Source organism: Xiphophorus hellerii, chromosome 21 (genome assembly GCF_003331165.1).
Source record: "Xiphophorus hellerii strain 12219 chromosome 21, Xiphophorus_hellerii-4.1, whole genome shotgun sequence".
Classification (NCBI taxonomy): Eukaryota; Metazoa; Chordata; class Actinopteri; order Cyprinodontiformes; family Poeciliidae; genus Xiphophorus; species Xiphophorus hellerii.
Genome location: NC_045692.1, coordinates 17,443,952 through 17,461,458, shown reverse-complemented (window position 1 = coordinate 17,461,458; position 17,507 = coordinate 17,443,952). Strand labels below are relative to the sequence as shown.

Genomic DNA, 17,507 nt, shown 5'->3' with positions numbered 1-17,507 from the left:
CTGCAGAAATAATATGAGATTATTTCACTCTTCTCTTGATGAACAAAACCGCAGCAGTTTTTTGAAGCTAGAAGCATTTAGTTCTTTGGCTAAATGAGTTTTTTATACGGAGAGAAGAGCTCACTTTAATTTGATGGCCGAGTCAGCATTACGTCCTGCTAAAATCATACTTGAACAATGAACAAAACACTTTCAAAAATTTGTATTTTGACCAAATACAGTTGATGATCCACCTCATTTAAGATTATATTAATATAAAGTCCAAGTAAGATGCAACATTAAAGTTAAGACAAGACAAGATGTTGTCTTAATCTGATATTCTGTCCCAACTGAAACTTTATTTATTCAGTTATTAGTTTTGAAAGATATATCTGATTCATGACAAAACTGCCAAACTACATCTTGTTACATCTTGCACCTACTGACAATGTCTGTCAGAGGAACAATTAGCTGAAGTGCTGAGCTAGCATGTTTCTTTTGTGTTTTTAAAAGATTTTTTGATAATTCGGCTTTTACCAGGTTTTAATGTCATTGTTGGTAATTGTGTTTGGATAACCGTATACTAGAAGTTTGTTTTCTTAATCCATTAACTTGCTTTGCTTTGAACATCGTAAAATTGATTGACTAGCGTTTTAACACTTTTTAGATTTGTCTATTTTACTTGTTCTTACAACAACGTTAGCAATAACATTGGCATTCTTCCTCTCAGTTTCAAAATTACACTAAAACTTTATCATATAAAATGTTTACATAGGAGTCTGGTTAAACTAAGGACAAGAGTTGCAACAGAAAATATATATTTTTTCTACTTTTTAGATTTGTAGTTTCACCTTGGTAGAATCCGTCCCTTTTGTGCTACATGGGTGGAGAAAGAAAATAAAAAAATTGAAAGTTATGGATGTTTCTGGCACCTCATGCTGCTTAGTGAAGTTTCCTGCGTTTCTCTACAGGAAGTAAACTAACCAGGCCGCTAGAAGATATAAAAGTTTCTTGCCTGAAAGCTGAAGCGAGGTATGATTGCCCCCACGGGACAGTATTATTCAGGCCCTCACCGACTCCCAAGGAGCCCGGCATGACGCTGCCAGCACCAGGCACAGGCGGACGCTGCATGCCTGTAATCACCGATGACACACATGAAGTAGTTTTCCAGATCGGTTTTCCTGCCTTTCCAGCTGAGTGTGGGGGCAAACAGCACAGGAAGAATAACACCAGTTGCAGCTTGGCTCAGGGAATTTGCCCTTTACAAACACTGCGCAATTAAAAAAAATAAAACTTTAAAGGCACGTCGCTCTACTTCTGTGTGGGGGGAAGTGAGGCTACGTCCTGAGAGAAGGTCCAACCTTCCTCAGATTCAACAATAAGCTGCCAATCAAACCTAACACTGTTTACGCTTTCTTACAAGCCAGGGCTTGAAATCAAAACCACTTTTCTGACACATTGGACTTGTCCCGTGTGTATGTTTTACCTTTAGCTCAGCCACTTCTGGGTGTTAAATCAGATTTTTCCTGTGAATCTTTGTTTTTGCAAAGAAAACTTTAAGACGCAATAATGGAGTGGATCTTTAATGTGTGCTTATAGAGTTTACCACTCAGACGTTTCTGTGTTGCTTCGCTGAAAATTGTCTTTAAGAATTATTCAGATTTGCCTTCCTCACCTCTATTTCTGTGACCTGACCCTTTAAAGAAGCTCGTGACCCTCTCTTTGAAGCTCTGTCAGTGACGACTGGGAGGTTTTTTTGCCACCTTAGCTTTAATTTACACTCATTTTACCTAAATGATCTTTACAACAGCGGCTTAGCACACAATGCGTCACTGTCAGGTGCAATTAGAAACCTTCATGCACACAGTCCTCTTCCTGCTGAAGTCGCATGGGGTTCTGTAGGAATTTTACCTGTTAGGTCAATCAGCGAAGGTGTTAAAGAACCCACCTGTACACTAACACACAGGTGCTTTTTGACAAGGTAGAAGCGGTTGAAGTGTGTGACTTGTTATTGTATGCAAATGCTGCAGAGTTACTGTACATTTGAAAGGATGAACTGTAAAGGGCCGTTGTGCTTTTGCAGATTCCAAGAAGCCTATTATGACTATTTGCATACAGAAACAAATACTGACTTATGTCAAACAAATAGGCACAAAGATATGAGATGCTGCTGAGGAGATTTCAGGGTAAGCAGACAATATTTCTGAGTTTTCACAGAACAGCAGAGTTAATATTTAGCTTCAGTTGGTCAATTGATCTGTGCAGCTGGAAGATATTAAACAAATGTAGAGAAAATCATCAGAATATAAGGTGGGTTTCAAGATGTTTTTTTGTATTCATGCAAACAAAGCATTTCTGAAATGACAAATAAAAAGCAGAAATTATCAATTGTACTTTAAAGACTGCATATATATGTCTTAAAAAGGTTTCTTATTAGTAAATGTGGAATAAGTGGACACCAACAGATGCAAAAAATGGGAAGTAAAAAAATGTATATAACAATGGAAGACATACCATAAACCCAATTTCATTCCTAGCATAAAAAAAAACAATATTATGTGCAAAGAGCTCTAATGGGCCAAAACAATAAATAAATGTTAGTGTTTTACTTGTTTATAGAGCTATTGATTTGCTTTACTAATATAAATACCAGAAAATCTTAGTGAGGATAAAAAGAATAATATGGAGCAAATGACAACACTTTTTATTATTTTCCATTTTATATTATATTTTATATTTTAACATGTTTGTAAGCAGCTTTTCATTACATATCTGGGCTCTGCTCCAGGTGTGACAAACAAAATCCATCATAGCATTACTCAGAGCATGTGTACAGATCATTTCCTTCAAACAGCACAAGTCCTTCCTGTTTTTGCCACAATAAAAAATAATTTATCCCTAACAAGAGTGTTAATAATCAAATTAGACAGCCAGTAATTCATGTGTTTTTGAGTCAAATCATTTGTTGGTTTTGCAGTGGTTCATAATTCACCAATTCAGTAATGGAGCTGTGATAAACTTCACATTTTTTATTTTAGCTGGACATTATATTTTTTTCCATTAGGTTTATCTTTTGAAATAAGCTAATGAGGACACAATTGTTTGAAGCCGGTGTGAGGGTAGATAATTCAAAAAACTGTTATATGAAAACTGGTCGGCAACTACATTGCTGCATGCTAATTATTAGCATTAGCTTGATCTTTTTTGAGTTCTTTCTAACCTGACTTGTTTGCTACAAAACTCTACTTACTTATGTTTTATAGAGTTTAGAGGGCACAGACTGCCTGACCTGTACAATCAAGAATTCAGATAACAGAACCTGTCTGACAACATGAAGTAGGAAAAAAAGTTCTCAAAAAGCAACAGATCATGCGCCAATCTGTATTATATCAATATCAGATGAAAAACAGTACAACTGACATAGCCTGGGAAGGTTTACAAAGTAATTCCTAAGGCTTTGGGAATCCAGTGAACTACAGAGAGAGCCACTATCCACCAATGGAGACAACAGGGTTTGTCGTTCTATCAAAATTCCAGCTAAATTCGCATCAACCATTCATCCAACTGCTAACGAAAAACCGCAAAACAAAGCAAGATTAAACTATAATACGGAACTACAGAAGATGGACATGAGGTGAGAAAGCATCCATCTTCCCAAAATGTAAATGAGACAAAAAAGAAAGATAAATAGTTTGATTATTCATCCCAGCTCTTTGTTTGATTCCAGGGAAAACAGCATGGTGGTTTGACAATCACAACATTGAAACAGAATCCGAATTCAAAACATATTCAAATCATTTACTCAAAAAGGTCTAACAGGGTATAGTGCTATCTGGAAAAAAATACACAAGTATTTGTGTCTTACAGGGTAAATCACAAAGCAGCAGGCGACAGAGGAAAAAGGTAGAACATTATTATTTCCAGAGAAAAATCTGGTAGAATTTTTTTATGACGGCTTTTGATGTACAGAAAAACAGTCCAGGATAACAATTTTTAAAATAGTTGTTTACTTTGTAAGTATCCATATAAGTGTGTTTGCATGTAAATATACTATCTGTTCCAGGATCTTTTGAAAGTTTGTTGACAATCATTAGTTTGTTGCATCTGCAAAGCGGGTCAAAGGGTCAAATCCAGAAGCTGTGTTCTACTCAGCGAGACTGTCTGACAGTCACCTGTCAAGAGGTCACCAACAGGTGTCTGCCTTTGGACCGGGGGCAGAGCTGAGCACAGAAAGCCAAACAGTGGAGCGTTCTCTGTGACTTTCACACACAGTGGAGCGAGATCTCTCAGCCCTGCTTCTGTCTGCATGTCAGCATTTCTACAAATTGTGCTTCCAGGATTTCTTGCAATAATTTTTGAAGTCTTGGACATTAATTTTTTGAATTAATGCCAGTTTGCTGACTAATTATTTTGTATCATAGATGAACATTTTCAGTGAAGTATTCTTAGTTGATAAGTTGACATTCAGTAGATTCGGATCTTTTGCATCTTTTTAGACCTGTTTCAATACTGTTCATTTGCTGTTAGTTTTTTGAAGCCCTGACATTTCTTTGCTCGTCTTTCAATTATCCACTTTGCCTATTTTGGTTAAATTGACTATACTTAAATAATTGGACATAATTACAGTAGTACACATCAATTTGTTTTTCTACTTTTTTGTCAGATAGAATCCACCAACTTCAACGTGTTCAATTGGGTTTGTAAGTGATATACCTAATCAAATATAACCAAAATGTTTGTACTTTTGTAAAAAACCTTGTGAATAAGTACAACTGCACTTTTTTGTATCGAGAAGGTTTGCACATCCAGACACTGAATTCTACTTTGAGTTTTGGTTAGTGTCTGTTTACTTTGGCTAATGTGGCAGTACACCTCCAAGTAATTTGCTGTTGGATATGAAATTGAATTTGGACACTGAAGGTTTTGCCAACTCTTCCTTGCATAACAGCTTAATCTCTGTAAGATTATTTGCAGTTAATTTGTTAACATGTATTTTTTATCAAAGTGTTGCTACAGATTCTCAATTAGATTTAGTAATTGTGCTTTGAGTGGACCACTTTAACACATGATTTGATCTAAATCACTCTATCGTGTCTCTGGCTGCATGGCTTAAATCATTGTCCTGCTGGAAGTTGAACCCTGCCCCAGTCAACAAGTTTCCTTCCAGGACTGCGCTGTATTTAACTCCATGCATCCTCCATCAACTCTGACCAGCTTCTGTGTCACTACTAAAATAAAAAACAGCACGACAATCTGAAAACAAGACTTCCTGTGCCTTCCTTGCAACAAAATGTTTTTGTTGCAAGGTAGCCAAATTTGCAAAGTGCACAATTAAAGGTCAATGCACACTCTGCAAGAACAGAGAAATTACTTCTGTTACCCAAAGTTCAGATTTTCAGGCCAAAACAGGCTTTAATAATTGTGCTGTCATTAGATTCCCAACCAGAACTTGTCTGTGACCTCTCTGTTATATTTTTTGGTCTTTGTAAAGCGTTTAATTTGTAAGGTACATATAAAACAGCAAAAGTAATAATACTGAGTAAAAGAAGTTGAGAGTTCCTTTACGGAGAATGAGGATTTTCAGCAAAAATGAAAAACCAGCACTTTACAACTTGTCTCTAACGCGTGATTTCAGGTGACAGACAGCAGAAAACTAACTAACAACAAGTTGATTGTTAACTGATAGTGCTTACTAAAGTCCATTATGCATGTCTCAAAAATAAAAGCACTTAAAATGGTACATTAGGCTTATAAACATAGCAAATCATAAAATGTTTCCATCTTTTCCATTCTCTAAAGCTTTAAAAATAAAGAACTTCCACTTACATGAGGCGGTTAGAAACCTACTATAGATAACTTGATCTTGGAGTAGTTTGGGATAAAAACTTGAGACTTTTAGGTGAAAACCTACTGAACCTTCTTTTTGGGACCGATTTGATGATGTTATGGTAATCTGATAGGCCCAATTACTTCATGATTATGCTTAATGAAGTGATCAAACAGATGTTTAACTCAATGAACCACCAGAAAGCTTTCCCACGTCTCTAAATTTTGCTGCTGTTCCAAAGAGGAAATAATGAAACCTTCAATTTGCTCCATAGCTTCTGCCGGGTAAGAAACTGTTGAGTATGTCACTTCACTGTTTTCCTGTTTGAGTTTCCTCCCTGAGCAGACGTCCCTGTTGGATAATACTCGGATGGGAATCATCTGCAGACGACAGCCTCAGCTTTACCCAAACCGCACTCAGGGCAGGAAACTATTGATGACCCTCGAGCAGACGGTAAAAGAAGAGGAACCTAAAAATGGCACACAAAATCTCAAGAATGTTTGTCTTTTTATAGGTTTAATATAAACTCCAGATATTCCTGTATCAACAATGTACATACAGAGTTGGAGTATTTACATATTTGATCTGGAGGAAGGAAAGTATTTTATGGCTGAGGAATGTTTCCTCTGGATTACGCCATGTTTGAAATGTTCGGATTCCACACATTCCTCGGCGGTGATAAGCTCAGACGTTCCTGTCAGCTCCCAGCAGGTTTTTTGTTTTTTTTGACAAATGGAATAATGTCTCACCAGGATCATAATGTTTTAAATATCCATGAAATAAAGTAAGTGTTATTATTCCAACCATATTTTGTAACATTTTATTTTCTAAATAAAAACCCAATGCAAAGTTGCAAAAGTTATTTTGTGTCACAAAAGTATACACCTATAGTTTGTATTTCTACTGTTGTTGATGAAAATTTCATCTGCATCTCTGATGATATCACACAGTTGTTTTTCCTTCAGGAAGTTCCTGCAACTGGTCATTAACTGTTGCTAAGGGACCACATTTCAAGGAAAACAAGAAACAGCTTTGACTTTAAGCAAACAAAAGAGGAAGTATAAGGCCCGAGAGTGGATTTTATTGTTGTTACGCAGAGAATCTTCAGCGTCCCTGTGTTTTTTTCTGCATCTCTCGTTGCAGTTTGTTTTGTAACGTTGTCCTGGGAGTTGAACTGACGTCAGATTTCTTCCGCTCATTCAGGTGGTTTCAGACTGCTGCAAGTCCTTCTTTTCCTAATCAGCTCCTATGCTCTCTCATCCTTCCCTTTGGTTCTGTGCTCTTCCACTTCCTCCCAGTGTTTCTCTGACTCATGTGCGGACGCATGTCCAAACTTCTTGTGTTCTCATCGGATTTATCATATTATTTGTTTATTCATGTTATTTTTTTTGTTTGTTTGTTCATTTCATACACCTGCAGCTTAAAATGAAGGTCACATATTGACATAAACATTATGAATGAAAAGAGTACTTGGAAGAAAGCAGCTATCAAATATTATTGATAACTTAATCACTTACTGGTGCATTCCATTGGCTTATGAGTCAGAATATGGATCCTGGTTATGTCACTTTCATCTTAAACAAGTCCCATTTGCAGGTTGACAAACCAGTAGGGACTGATAATTGTGGTGCTATGTCACCAGGATAAATATTTGTAATAATATTACAAACTATAAAATTAATTATAATTATAATTATAAAATTATAAAGTTTTGTAGCAGTGCATCCCTTCAAATACTAAAGAATCGTTTGTCAGAAGTATAAATAAGCATATCATTTATGCAGTTGTAGTTACCTTTTGTTTGCATAAACCACACATTTTCAAGAGGATATTCTGCTACCAAGTCTCTCTATAAAATGTACCTATCCTGATTGTTTATTGGGCAAGCTTTAGTACTTAATAAAGACACATTTAATTAAAAATAACCCGTGTGTTTAGGTGTCTTTTCAGTTTCAGTTTCTCTGATTTGACTTTTTATCGGCATATGTTTGAGTAAAATGAACATTGTTCTTTTATTCTATGAATTACTGATATAATAAATTCCAAGCAAAAATTTGGTATTTATTTGCAGAAAATGAGAAATGGTCAAAATAACAAAAAAAGATGCAATGCTTTCAGACCTCAAATAACACAAGGAGAACAAGTTCATATTCATTTAGAAAAACAACAATACTGATGTTTTAACTCAGGTCATGCTTTTAATGTTTTTGTGGAATGAGTTTGTAGATGTAAATCAAAAGAAAAAATTATCAGTGAAACTCTTGAGGAAAAATTGTTGTGTATTCTATAATGTGTGCGATCTTATTTTAGCCTTAGTATCTTAGTTTTGCCTGTAAATAATTCTTTCACTTCAGACATCTCAATAATTTCAACTGATAAATCATCCTGTGAGTTAAAAAAATCCTGATACATTCACAAAGATAATGTATCGCTGGATGGGATAATCATCCACATAGCATGGGATAATTTTGGAGGGATGTCTTGCATTCTTACATTTGTCAGAGCCTCGAGTTGAACCTCGAGGCTCTGACACAGAAAATACCGGACAGGGAAGTAAACATTCTCCTAAATGGGTAAACATTTGGCAGAACGAGTGTTTGGAGATATGTCGATTTTGGGGCATATTTTTAGAGCCTTTGTGAGATGTTTTAAAATGTAACAGGAAGTTGGGAAGTTTATGTCTTTGGCGCCCACTCGGCTTCCATCGCTGAGCCAAGAGAATCGAGATGAAACACTGTGAATGGCTCCTGCTGTGTGTAATGTAACAGATATTTCAAATAATTTGCTCTCATTCAAATATATACTACAAGATCACTACAAGGAAATTTAGAGAAAAATCCCTCTTGTTCATTTCACACTTCTATCCCAGAGAAAGAGAAGGTCATACGTAACTAAACAGCTATTTTGTATGAGTCAAAATAACTGTTTGACTCATACAAACAGCTATGTTTTAATTCTTCTGCAATTAAAGGTATTTCTTTCAATGTTCCTAACACATATTTGTGATGTGTGTCAGTAATTGTGAAATACTAGGTCAAATATGTTTATTTTCTTATTTCTGGAATACCATGATACATTACGGTTTCTAAATAGCACTTTTTCAAGTGGCTAACACCGGTCAAGTTTATTTTTTCAATAAAAGTAATATTTACTGTGACTTTTAGGGACTTAAAATTACTTCAGAATATTTTTTTGTTGTCGTTTTGTGGAAATATATTGCTAAATTAAAATGAAAAGTTTTCTAAATCATCTTGCATTATGGGAAATGTAATTCTGAATACATTTTTTAATTGGTCGTTTAAACCGAGTTCTTTTGTCATTTGTCGCAGTTTTAGCCACTTATTTAACACTTTGGGGTGTTTAATTGTTTTAGAACATTAACAACATAATTATGAGATTATTTAAAGTTATTTATTGATTCTTTATTTTAATATTTTAACACTGGAAGACAAAGAAAAACTCATCATAGAGGGAGATAAGAGGTTTCACCAAACATACAATCAGTTATTATCAATTGAAGTGAGACAGTTTAAATAAATAGACCACATTGATCAGATTTATCACACAGAGCATCCTCCTCTGTAGCTGCTCTGCTCTGCTGGCTCTGACCCGTGGTGTTTTGGACCAAGGTACTGTTCAAACTCACTGCGGTCTAAATCATACAGCATGTCCAGCTGAACCTGTTCCAAGTAAAACTCCAAAGAAGGCCCTGTTGGGCATTGCTGGAGTCCGTAGAGCCTGGACTCCCTCTGGTCCATGAGAGGAACTGTAGACGAGGAGAACCCGTGCTGCATGTATCTTTGCTGGGAGCTAAAGTACGCCTGAGGCTGCGGCTGGTACCCAGGAGGGTTTGAGCGCACAGCAGGGTCGCTGGAGAAACTGTCTGCTGCAGTGGCTGCTTCAGAGTCAGGGACGGCTGGGTTGATGTATCTGTAAGAGTGGAGGGATGAATGAGGGAAAGGAGGTGAGATGTGGAAGGCCTGCTGCTGCTGCTGCTGCTGCTGCTGCTGCTGCTGCTGCTGCTGCTGCTGCTGCTGCTGCTGCTGCTGCTGCTGCTGCTGCTGCTGGTGGTGGTGGTGGTGGTTCTGGAGAAGATAGGTGAGGTTGTAGGGAATGCTGAAGCCAGAGCTGCAGAGTGGAGAGGCCTCTGCAGACAGGGTCTTAGGGCTCTTCTTCAGCTGCTTCCGCCGACGGGGCCTGTACTTGTAGTTGGGATAATCAATGGTGTGCTGGACCCTCAGGCGCTCAGCCTCCTGCATGTAGGGACGCTTCTCAGCCAAGGGCATAGCCTTCCATGTTTTTCCTGCAAGAAGAGATTGTGATGAATAATCTTTATAAGCATGATTAGGTGGTAAAGTGAACTCCGAAGAGGACTATTGTGAGGATTTCCTGTTTTTTTTGTTTTTACAAAACTTTAAACCTCATTTGGAAGTCCATTTTCAATTCAGAAAGTGAAACTCATACATTTATTTCTGTTAATTTAAACAGTTATGGCTTGCAGCTGATAAAAAACAAATATATATATATTTATATATATATATATATATATATATATATATATATATATATATATATATATATATATATATATATATATATATATATATATATATATATATATATTTCTTAGCAAATTATATATAATATGAGACCAATTAAAATGATTTTGAATCCAGAAAAATAATGTTAAGGCCATTTTGTGACCTACACAGACACTGGAAAGACTTCAGAGGAACAGACACTCATTGACACCCTCCACAAGTAGGATAAGCCCCAAAAGTTATTGCTAAATAAGCTGGTTGCTCACAGAATGCTTGGTCTATGCAAATTAATGGAGCATTTAGTGGAAGAAAAAAGTATGGTAAAGTTTAACAGGTAATAAAGAGTGCTTTGGGACGCTAGCAAGCTAGAGATTCTAACTTAGAAAGGACATATATGCACATATAAAAAATATTCTTGTGTAAATAGAGAAATCTAAAAAAATAACTAAATTTATTTGAGTAATTAAATTCGACATGGTGATGTATTTGAGCTGTTATTTTTATTATTAAAGTTTTCAGAAAAATCAGTATTCACAAAATAAGAATGTCACTATATTAAGACCACTATAAGATAACAGTGTAGCTTGTGCACCACATTTCCTTCCACTCAACTTTCCATTGACATGTGTAGACACAATTTTGCATCAATGTGATCACAACAGTTTTGCATGTATTTTAAATATATGTCTTCAAATATTCTACATTACTGGGAAACTGAATGTTGGGTTTTTACAGGCTGCAAACCTCAATCATTAAATTAATGGAAATAAACCCCTATTATTTTTTTTTTAAACATTAAACACATAAACTTTCTGTGACATTCTAATTCATCTGGATGCACTTTAGCCAAATACCGTTCATTGCGGTTTAATCTCTCTTGGGGCCCTCAGGCCTCCAAAGGGCCCTAATCAGTTGAAAATTTAGTTCACTTAGGTCGTCGTTCTTGTCAAAAACATCTTATAAGTAAGGATTTAATCAACTCATTATTGGAAAAATGTTAATATAACAAAATTACCAAGTATTTTGCTGAGATCGGTGTTCTCCAGGTCTGGGTTGAGCTGCGCCAGCCGCCTGCGCTCCTCTTTGGTCCAGATGATGAAGGCGTTCAGCGGCCTCCTGACCCTCTGCTGCGCCGGGACAGACTTTGGCTCTGGACTGGCGCAGCTGGACTCCGAGTGGACAGACAGGGGACTGGAGGGTCCCGAACCGGGGGAGCGCACCTCGCTCATTTGCTGTCCGTCCTCGCTCTCCAGCGGGTTTGCGCATGGCTGGAAACCAGGGGCCACCTGGCTGAAAAGCATGTTTTTATGTTGATGTTTTGAGGTCTGCTCGCGGGCCGCTGTCATCCTCCCGGTGATGACGAGTGACGGGATATAAGAAGCAATATCCACTCCTCTCGGCATCCCGCCAATGGGATGCCGAGAGGAGTGGATTTAAGGTGTGAATCCTCAGGTTGGTGATTGGGGCCCATCACGCCCCATTCAATAGCCCCTTAAAAATGTCCCATGGGGCGCCTTGAGACTCTACTAAACTTAGCATAACATATATAGATGTGGCAACAAACTTGTAAATTCCCACTAAATTAGTCTACATAATGCGCCGTTGTATATTTGCCCTTTTCCTCATTTTATCGCTACAAAACAATAAAAATAATCAAACAAATTCAATCCCCCAAAGTTGAATAAGTTCACCTTATGATAGACTTTTAATTGTGTCAATTAAACCTCACTGTAAGAATACATTTCTTTTGATTCACTAATTAAAGGCGCAATGCAAGCTTTACCTTCTGCATAAAAACGGAATTAATAGACCTGTAAGAAGTGGGGAAGGAAAGCATCAAAGTTTTGGGGGGGTTTTTTTCCCAGCACGTAGAGCTGGTTACTAATTACATTGAGGCTCTCAGCTCTTATCGGCCATTATCATTTTACAGGACTGGAACAAATAAAGAGAAAGAAACATGATCAAGGCGTGTTTATTGCACGATTAAAGCGCACAAATATTTACTCCACGTACAAGAAAAAAAAAAGAGCGATAGTAGACCCGTTCAAGAGAAGGGTGATTAGCTCAGCACAAAACGCAGACAATTAACGTTGTCAGGTTTATCGGGTTTAGAGAAAAGATGAAGAGAGGATTGCATCTTGAATGTAAACTCCAGGGAAATTCCACCATTTTAACACTTTATTTAAAAAACCTAAATCTTTTTCAGTAGTAAGTAACAGATTTTATTTATTTATATTTCTCAGTTTTGGTGGTTGTTGTTCCTCTGAATATAAAAAAGGGGCAAACCTTTTAAATTTGGCAGTTTAAGTGTTAATGCTTTTCATGTGTGTTTTTTTTTTATAAATAGGATCATATGTTTTAATATTGTATAGTTTATCCAACCTTTTATTTATTAAATTTTGCATACAAAAGATGAGCGAAAGTATATTAATCCTACTTAAAGTCTCTAATATTTACAAAATAAATTCGTTTAATCGCGCAAAAAGAAGCGAAACGTTTACATTGAAAATATTATTGTGATTTTTGCTCCGTTTCTGTGTAAAATTAGATGCATATTTACTTCAACGTAGTTTCATCTTTCTCTCTACTTATCTGTCATTTCTATTATTATTGTTTATTTATTTATTCATTTATATGTATTGTATGTATTTTGCATGTTCCAAAAAATGTATGAATAGCCTACATAATACAACCTTTATGTAATCACAGGTGTTACTGTTTGAGACTCATGGAAATGGATTTCTTTATTTTATTCTCAAAGATTCCAAAACGTCCATAAGCTCGACATTGTCACTGTAAATCTGCAATGTACGCGTCTGCAGAGCTTATGACGGCCTGTTCAAACTGTAAAAGTAAACGACCACCTATTATACACGGAAGAAGTAAATGCAATCAATAATATATTCTCCCGGAACGTGTATATTGCAGAAATCCCCCCAAATGGCGCACATTTCGTTTTTACCTTGAAGAAAAAACAAATTTACTGACTATATAATTAAGTGGGTTTCTGCTGTGTGTTATGGTTGTTGGGTTGCAGCTCGTTAGAATTAGACATTGAATCCACATCAGAAGTGTTGATCATAACGCACACTCCAATGCGCAGTGAGGACAAGCGCTAATGGGTTTAATTAATTAGCCTGAATGACCCAGCGTGAATCAAATAACGCAAAGTTTCAGCTGTACGTCAGCCTCGCATGGGTTTCATTTTATGTCATAGCGCTGATTCTTAAAGGTTTTTATCGCAAGTACAATCCCAGAGGCGCACAAATGTTTACTGAGACCCTATAGTGAATATGCAGTTGCATATTAATAAATTATAATACTATAAAAAGTACATTTATTTCTGTAATTCAATTCAAAAGATAAAACTCATATACACTCACATACACAGTGATATATCACAAATATTTATGTTTGTTCATTTTAATTACTTTGGCTTACAGCTAATTGAACCCCAATTATCAGTTTCAGGAAATTTTAGTTTAAGTCAGGACAGTTTACTGGCCAATCAAGAACAGTGATTCCTTTGTCACTAAAGCAGCTGCTCATTTTTATGGAAGTGTAGAAAGGTACAAAGTCCTACAGGAGAATGAAAGAAACCCTCCCCTATTGTCTACAACACTTTTTCCTTCCACTTAACCTTACATTAATATATTTGCAGATAGCCTTCTAAGCAGCCATCTTCTTTATCCTCCTTGTGGAGTGTGTTGATGACTTGACGTGGCTCGATTTACTAACTGCTTAGACTTACTGGCTCTTTATTATGGCTCATTAACTCTTAGAATACTTTGAGAACCTTTATTCTTAACAAGTCATCTCAGTGAGTGGATCTGCATTTTAAAAATCCAAGCTTTAATTACCTTATTTACACATAATTCCTTTTACTTGTCCTCTGCTCCTGTTTTTTTTTTTTTTTTAATAAAACCCAATCATTTGTGAGTCAGGTATCAGAGCATTGTCTCATATCCAAACAAGCAGAGTGCTTGTGCTCAATGGATACTGTGCTTTCTGAATGGGGATTGTTCTATTAACAATGTGCTATTGTGTTGGACAGAACTCATATATGGGACGCTCCTCTCTGTCTTCTCTTTGCCATCAGTGATGTTCAGGCTGTGCACAGGTGGAGGTGAGCGCTCCTGCTGCAGCCGCATGAAGGGAGCAACTTGCTTCGGATCTATGGGACAAATTTTTACAGCTTTAGGGGGAAAAGATTTGTGGTTTTGTTTTCAAAAAGGATGAAGTAGCTGAAATATTTTAATTCTCCACCTTTTTTTTCCCATCACGGATATCGAGCTAACACAGCTGCAAGATCTTCCATGTTGATGAGCCTCTTCTGGAGAGGGATATGGAAACGTCCCGCTAATGAAGCTCTGTATTCCAGCTCCGCATGACAATGAGTCAGTCATAAAGAGCTGCATTGTTTCATAAAGGTGTGAAGAGGATATAACAGTGTTGTCTCAGGTAACTATGATCTTCGCAGCATGGGGAATGTGTTGCTTTGTGCTGTATTGTATGGACTCAGCAGGCCAGCATCAAGATACACTCCATTCCATGTTTGAGCAGGTTCAGCAGAGCTGACCCGAGACCCACAGGGGTGAGTGTGAGCCTCCACACACCCCTGTGTAAACAGCACCCTGCCCGGCCCAGCCCGGCCTGGTCTGGTCCAGCCTTAAACACCAGACCTACTGAGAGGATTACATGGTGCAAACATGGAAACATTACCAGAATACAATGATGCCCCTCCCAGCCCTGAGCAGAAATAGGATGCAGGTCGAACTTCAGTCACAGCTCAGAGTCAGACTTATTACCAGGTTGGGCAAAGTGAATGCTTTATTAGTGCATAAGAGCATGAAAAACTGAAACGCTAAACTGTAAAAATGAATTTTAGAAAGTGTTATAGTTGACAAAATAATGACAATTTTAATTAAGTAAATTAGCTTCTGCATAATGTTAAAAAATAAACAACTTCTAACATTAATTATTTAATTTTCCTTAGCATCTTCAGTAAAATTGAGTGAAACTTGCAAGAGTCTTAACCAGGCAGCTATTTCTGGTAATCAGCACATCTTGGCTGTGTTTAGTTTATGGTGTGTAAAGTTTGTTAGGATACATTTAAAAATTGATCCAGTTTTAACTAATTTGTCAAAATGCTGATGCTCATGTCAAACTTACTAGTGCCATTTGGTGTAGAAGAAGAGCGGACGCCACATGTAAGGAGGCCTTCTCTCTTTGCTCATTTCCTGTCTGATTACTGTAAATAAATGCTACAAAATATACAGAAAAAACAGCAAAGCAAAGTAAAACTTGGTGGGAAACATAGCATCTTAACACAAAAGCAACCGTTTCCATTGAGCATTAAATTGGTCGTTAGTGGAAATTAAACTAATAAAAATACAATTTAAAAACAAGCATATCAGTCATTATTAGCCAGGAACAATAGAAAAGGATGAGACTTTAAATGGATTAGGATTGGATTGAGTGTGACAATAGGAAAACCTCTTAAAAAGTTACTTAAACTTTTTAAGTAACTTTAAAAAGTTTAAGTTACTTAAACGTTTTGAACTTTAAAAAGTTTAAGTTACTTAAACTTATTGTCAGGAGTGTAAAAGATTGTGGTGTTGCAGGTTTTCTTTAAAAAATGTTGGTAGTAATTGTAGACTACTAATACATTATCTGGTACCAGTGCGCATGTTCCTGTTAAGTCAGCTCAGAACTGTGATTCATGTCTGCACCCAGCCATCAATCATCAGTCTAGCTCCTTTCCACCTCAAGCCGTAATCAGTTCAAAGCTCCACTCATGCCTCAGAAACAGCCCTATTCTTTGTAAATTAGGAACTGTATTCAGCTCTGATAAGAGTCTTTATCTGCTGAACTTACAGAGTGTTTTATTGTCCACGCACTGATTGAGGCTCGGTGGTAGGTTAACATCCCAGCTCTCATGAATCAGAGCCTGGGCTCGATCCCACATGCCAGCAAACAACAGCGTCACATTTAGTTGTAATTAGACCTAATTATTAACAGAAACTGGTCTCAGACCTGTGAGACAATCCGTCCTAAATGGCTCATTCATGGCAGCAGTCTGGCCCTGCTGCTGCTTCTGCTGCCTGTTTAATTAAAAACGTGTGAACTGGTTAGACTCAGACATTGGATTATACGGAGGATGCGCCTGAAAGAAGCTAACAAATCTATTGTGGCCAAAGTGAATTAATAGCATCCATTTCTCCCCTTGTTTTCTTGCAGACCCTCTGGATTAATGTTTGTGCCTCAGTTACTCCTCTCTTTCTGCTGCTGCTGCTCGTCTGAGACCTGATACAAATTCAAAAGGATCTGCTGCTTTGAAGATAAGCGCCGCAGTTCTGCCATAAACAATGATTGTGCTGTTTCTTTCCTGTGGCGTGATTTATTTAAAGTATTATGCTGTAAGGATTTGGGCTGGTTTTTCCTGGCGGGGCCGACTGTGTGTGTGTGTGTGTGTGTGTGTGTGCGTTATTGGTGTGTGGGTGTGTGTGTGTGTGTGTGTATCCTCAACCTGTGAAGCTTATTGGATAGTTTGGACTCAGGAAAACACTTAGGGAACCACAAGCAGAGTCATCAAAGTGAGACCTTTGACTCAGACGGTCTGATATTTACCATTTCCCATAGTACAAACTGTCTTATGTAATGTAACTCACTTTGGAGATCTTGATTTAATTTAAAAGAGGCATATATAAGGATTAAAACGCCCAGAAATTACAGCCCCCAAATACAGACTATGTAGAGTTCTCAAGATCCGGTATCCTGCAACTTTTAGATGCATTTTGCTTCAAAAAATCTCAGTCAAATAAAGACATCAAAGGCAAGTAATTTGGCCAGGTGACTCATGTTGGACCAAGGACACTGGGTCTGGAGTGGAATACCACTGATGTAGAGAAAAAGTAGCTCAGACTCAGTCAGACTGGATGTAAAGCATCTGTGAAAAACTCTCAATTGGATTTTGATCCAGATTTTGACTGGGTGAATCAGCCTCACAACTATGTTTTAATCCAAATCATTCCATGACTATATATAAAGTTGTAAAATAAAGTATTTTTGAATTTGTCCTCTCGGAAGGTGAACCTCCTTCCCAGTCTGAAGTATTTTGAAGCTTCTAACGGGTGTTTACCTTCGTTCATTTTCCCATC

General features: G+C 37.2%; 1 protein-coding gene and 1 long non-coding RNA gene across 2 annotated transcripts; one reads left to right on the top strand and one right to left on the bottom strand.

Moving 5' to 3' along the window:
* Positions 1-9,255: 9,255 nt before the first annotated feature.
* On the bottom strand, positions 9,256-11,673 carry sox32 (SRY-box transcription factor 32). The gene is made up of 2 exons (XM_032550693.1): positions 11,363-11,673; positions 9,256-10,109 (listed from the first exon to the last, which is right to left on the bottom strand). The coding sequence occupies exons 1-2, from the start codon at positions 11,646-11,648 to the stop codon at positions 9,367-9,369; spliced, it is 1,029 nt and encodes a 342-aa protein (XP_032406584.1). The 5' UTR covers positions 11,649-11,673; the 3' UTR covers positions 9,256-9,366.
* Positions 11,674-14,402: 2,729 nt separating this feature from the next.
* LOC116712323 (uncharacterized) lies at positions 14,403-17,431 on the top strand. The gene is made up of 2 exons (XR_004337503.1): positions 14,403-14,808; positions 16,588-17,431. It is a non-coding gene; the product is annotated as an uncharacterized LOC116712323 (long non-coding RNA).
* The last annotated feature ends 76 nt before the right edge of the window (positions 17,432-17,507 follow it).

Excerpts from the sequence above, each read along its gene's own strand:
- sox32 (XM_032550693.1), bottom strand. The coding sequence starts at position 11,648 with ATGCTTTTCAGCCAGGTGGCCCCTGGTTTCCAGCCATGCGCAAACCCG. Across the intron at positions 10,110-11,362 it reads CGATCTCAGCAAAATACTTG|GAAAAACATGGAAGGCTATG; the intron begins GTAATTTTGTTA and ends CTCTTCTTGCAG.